This window comes from Sander lucioperca, chromosome 8, assembly GCF_008315115.2.
Source record: "Sander lucioperca isolate FBNREF2018 chromosome 8, SLUC_FBN_1.2, whole genome shotgun sequence".
In the NCBI taxonomy this organism is placed as follows: Eukaryota; Metazoa; Chordata; class Actinopteri; order Perciformes; family Percidae; genus Sander; species Sander lucioperca.
In genome coordinates, this window is record NC_050180.1 from 15,370,066 (window position 1) to 15,375,065 (window position 5,000).

The 5,000-nt window shown below is 44.1% G+C and overlaps 1 protein-coding gene across 2 annotated transcripts in view; it reads left to right on the top strand.

Annotated features, from left to right (window-relative positions):
* The window catches only part of lrch1 (leucine-rich repeats and calponin homology (CH) domain containing 1), a 112,479-nt gene that overhangs the window by 72,198 nt on the left and 35,281 nt on the right, over positions 1–5,000 (top strand). Inside the window, exons 10-11 of one of the 2 annotated variants that reach the window (XM_036004488.1) lie at positions 256–371; positions 3,912–3,982. In XM_036004488.1, coding sequence (XP_035860381.1) covers positions 256–371; positions 3,912–3,982 — 187 coding nt within the window. The remainder of the gene's footprint in view (positions 1–255; positions 372–3,911; positions 3,983–5,000) is intronic. The other variant, XM_031280509.2, reaches the window with a different exon arrangement.

The following is a 5,000-nucleotide window of genomic DNA, read 5'->3' on the forward strand; positions in this document are numbered from 1 at the left end:
AATATATAAACAAGACAAACAAGGCATTTCTAGAATAATTATTAAAAAAACACATATAAAATGTAACTTAATAGGTGGGACCCTCCCCTCTGATGATCAAATAGGCCTCTCTCTGTATGAAGGTACATACTGTATGTTAGGAACACACTTTTCCAGGGTGAAAGTCTTTTGTTTTCCCGGGCAAGAGAACTGCTTACGAATTCCAGCGCGTTACCTTATCGAAGCCACTCACAGTTCACGTTTCGTCCTCTCCAGCAGACCCCCACTTGGACTCGGTGCGTCTGATTGAGGAGAGCCCTACGGAAGCCCTGAAGGACCAGTTCAGCTACAGAGACTCCGCTCTCAGCACGCGCTTCGTCAACTACATCAAGGTAGGATCACATTTTTTACAAAAGCAACGTAATTGAGGAAAGTACATTATTTTGCACGTTACGTTTTGCAAGTAAACTCTTGTTTTGTCGTGTGTTCTGAATGGAAAAAAAAAAAGAAGTTCAAATGGGAGAAGTATTAACGGAAATTTCACAGTTCTGTTTCACTGTTTTTTTTCCTTAAGTTTAATAAATGCAACGTCTTTCCAAAAGTCAACGAGTGATAAAATAATCGCAATATTCCAATCGAGCAGCCCTACATCAAGGCAAGACTTCATGCTGTTTCTCTTCACTCAGTTTGTTATTAAAGATTAATGCAGCATCAGGGATGCACCGGCTTCGGATTCGGCTGAATATTGGGCTTTTTGACGGGGTTGGGTTTCCGAACCTTAGAATTTTTCTCAACCGAACCCTACGCTTGCACTACGCGCGCTACGCTGGTCGCCGTAATGACGGCGCCGTTGGTTACGGGAAGGTGTTTACGTAGGTGGAGCGTTCAATGCAGCAGGCTGTGAGAAAGTGGAAATGGAACTGGTGAGCAGAAAAAGTGTAGTTTGGCAGTACTTTCAGTCAAAAGAAGACCATTCAAGTCCAGCTACATGTTCAATTTACAATGCTGATTAGTCTGGTGGTGGCGAGGACCCTAAACTATACACAACATCACCGCTGTTACAACATCTGGTATGAAACATCTGGAAGAATACGAGTTGTGGGGGTCGCCTACTTTATAGGATTATAAATCTAAAAGGCTAATATTTGGGATATTGATTGGATCTTGAGATAGGGTAAACATAGGCCTACGGTCATAGTCAAAATAGTTTTCCCCCACTTGTCTTCCTGGCATAATGTTGCCTATTCTTTTTTGTTTTTTTACAGTTAAAATAAAATGAAAAATACACCGCTGTGGACGTTCATTAATGTGTTTACTGTGTTCATGGACTGAGGATGGGAGGAGGTTTCGGTATTCAGATTCGGCAGAATCTTAACCAGTGGATTCGGTATTCGGCCGAACCCCAAAAATCTGGATTTGGTGCATCCCTATGCAGCATAAAAATGTTCACTTCAAGAGTATATATATCAAACTGCTCTGCTTCATCCCAGCGTTGGTTAGACTGCTCCTTGTTTAACTGGAGCCTAAACTCTCACTCTCTGGCGTTAATTTCCTGTGAGAGTTCAACGTTGTTGTCAGAGAGACGGTCCTGTTCCAGCCGGTTACGTCACAGTCAGCCCGTGAGTCACTGCGGAGCCTCAGCTGCGACCAAATAGGGACTAAACACAAAGAGCCCGAGGAGCCTTGGTGATGAATCCTTCACGGCTGTGACGTTTGGCTTTTTAAGAGCCAAAAGGACAGAATGAGTCGTGTGTTAGGAGCAAAGGAAGAGAAAGAAGTGTGACGCTGTTTGTCAGAGTATACTGTAACAAAATGTTAAAGTATGACTAGAGCTGCAAAGATTAATCGATTAATCGATTAGTTCTCAACTTTTAAATTAATCGCCAACTATTGTGATAATCGATTAATCAGTTGGAGTCATTTATTTCGTGAAAAAAAGTCAAACTTCTCGGATGCCAGCTTGTTAAATGTGAGTATGTTCTAGTTTCTTCTCTCCTCTGGGACAGGAAACTGAACATCTTTGAGTTGTGGACTGAACAAGACATGTCAGGCGTCATCTCGGGCTTTTTGGGGAAACACTGATCCACATTTTTCACCATTTTCTGACATTTTAGAGACCAAACAACTCATCCATTCATCCAGAAAATGATCGTTAGTTGCAGCCCTAATTATAACACGGGAGATCACATTAACAAAGTGAGCATTAGTGTAACAATGACGATAAAGGTCCCCTCGCCTTAACAAAGTAGTCATTTTAACACAAATTGTGACCGTTCCCTAAATCTAACAAGACGTAAAACCATCGCTGTGTGTGATCGTTGAATTTATTAAGACTTGTCTTTTCTCAATCGACAACAACAATCAACAATCGCTGGGGTTACGTTCATAGGGCCGCCTGTCCACAAAATCATGTTTTTCCAGTTATAAAGTGACAGTGACGACTGCAGCTTTTTACCCAAAGATGACAAGACACCCCCCACTGTGGAGTCTACTCCAGTGCAGGCTCCACTCTCAGGACAGGAAATGCACGCAGAAAATACAAAATGAAATCGTTTGAACTCTTCCGGTGAAAGAAGTTGGGTGGTTGATTTATATTCACATAGCCTAACTAATCAACAAGTGTGAAGTGCAAAAGACTAATTCCGTCTCCGTGCAGAAACAAACTCTGTGGCTGTTTGTAGCATTGCGTGAGTATGCGGCGCTCCCGTTGCAATGCATGCATTAAAAACATACAGGGCCCTATCTTACACCCGGCGCAGCGCAAAGCCCGACGCAAGTGTCTTTGCTAGTTTCAGACCGACGCAGTTGTCAGTTTCCCGTCCAGCGCCCACGTCGTTTAAATTACAAATGCACCTGTGCCCATCTGTGGCCCCATGGGCGTGCTGGTCTTACAGGGAGGTGTGTTCAGGTGCATTCTGGGCGTGCTGGTCTTACAGGGAGGTGTGTTCAGGTGCATTCTGGGCGTGCTGGTCTTACAGGGAGGTGTGTTCAGGTGCATTCTGGGCGTGCTGGTCTTACAGGGAGGTGTGTTCAGGTGCATTCTGGGCGTGCTGGTCTTACAGGGAGGTGTGTTCAGGTGCATTCTGGGCGTGCTGGTCTTACAGGGAGGTGTGTTCAGGTGCATTCTGGGCGTGCTGGTCTTACAGGGAGGTGTGTTCAGGTGCATTCTGGGCGTGCTGGTCTTACAGGGAGGTGTGTTCAGGTGCATTCTGGGCGTGCTGGTCTTACAGGGAGGTGTGTTCAGGTGCATTCTGGGAGTATTAGTATCTTGAGGCAGCGGGAAGTGATGGCACCATTGACCAACAAAAACCTGGTCTAAAGTCAATAACGCAGCATTTCATTGTTATTTTAACAGCGAATTAGTAAAATGCTCCTAGGCTCGTGCACAGCACACGCACACTATGCTTGTTACACACACAGGGACGCACAGCAGCACACACACATGCAGAAGATTACTAATTAAAATATTACGGTGCTAAACCTCCATCATAACAGCAATGCTCCAAGGTCCAAACGCGCCTGTCTTTTAAAGGGAATGGGAGATGATCTCTGATTGGTTGATTGCATGTTACGCCCAAAACGCCCCTCTGATTAATGAAGACACTAAGTACAACCCTTTAGAACCATGCACCCGGCGCACGGACACTTTGGTTGAATAGAGGCGAAGATAACAAATAATAACCCAGCCAACCCCTCCATCCCAGCGGGAGGAACAAGTGGAGAGTGGAGGATGGAAGGAGCTGAATAAGGAGAGAAAGGCTTTGTTACAGTGTCGTCATTGTTGAGTTTGTGTACCGGAGGACAACGGGAACGTCTCCGAGATCTGGCCAGTGGCTGAGAAATCTGTGCATCATGTGACAGTGTGTGTCTGTGTGTGTGTGTGTGTGTGTGTGTGTGTGTGTGTATCTGTGTGTGTCTGTGTGTGCCTGTAGGGTCGGACAGCAGCAGACTTTGACGAGCCCCTCAGAATAGAGGAAGACTCACAGTGGCCAGCAGGACAAATGTAAGTTCATTTATTTGTTCATTTTTTCTACGTTACTGCCGTCTGTCACGGATCGACCGATACTGGTTTTCAGGGCCGATACCAGTTATTAGTAGATAATGAAACCGATAACAGATATCTGGAACCGATGGAGCAGAGGGACGGACTCAGAGCTGTAGCCGAGCCAAAGTAGAACCCTTTTGAATTCATTACCTTTATCAGTTTATAAAAAAATGGGGCCGATAATCAGTAAATCGCTAGTTTCTTTTGTGTGATTGACGGCTTTTTTAAAATTATTTTTGAGTCTGACCTCAACAAAGTAAGGAAGTAAGTAAGTAACGCTACCTTCTGTGGTGTTGCAGTTCTTTCTTTTGTAGTCCAAATATAATTTGCTGTGTTACGACTACAAATGAGACTGACGCGCAACTGATACTGCAGCCAATCAGCTTTCGTGTGATTGGCTGCGAGTCTCTTTCCGATTGTACCAATTATTCTTCAGCTTTGGGAAAGTGCAAGTTTAGCAATACTTGACTTAAAGTGGCCATGTTATGCTCATTTTCAGGTTCATAATTGTAATTTGAGGTTGTACCAGAATAGGTTTACATGGTTTAATTTTCTAAAAACACCATATTTTAGTTGTACTGCTCATTGCTGCAGCTCCTCTTTTCACCCTGTGTTCAGGTCTCTGTTTTAGCTACAGAGTGAGACCTCTCACTGCTGTTACATCTTTGTTGGCAGTCGCACATGATCAGTAGCTAGGTAAGATCACATGATCAGTAGCTAGGTAAGATCACATGATCAGTAGCTAGGTAAGATCACATGATCAGTAGCTAGGTAAGATCACATGATCAGTAGCTAGGTAAGATCACATGATCAGTAGCTAGGTAAGATCACATGCTCAGTAGCTAGGTAAGATCACATGATCAGTAGCTAGGTAAGATCACATGATCAGTAGCTAGGTAAGACCACATGCTCAGTAGCTAGGTAAGATCACATGCTCAGTAGCTAGGTAAGGACTACATGAGCTAGCTAGCTGTTT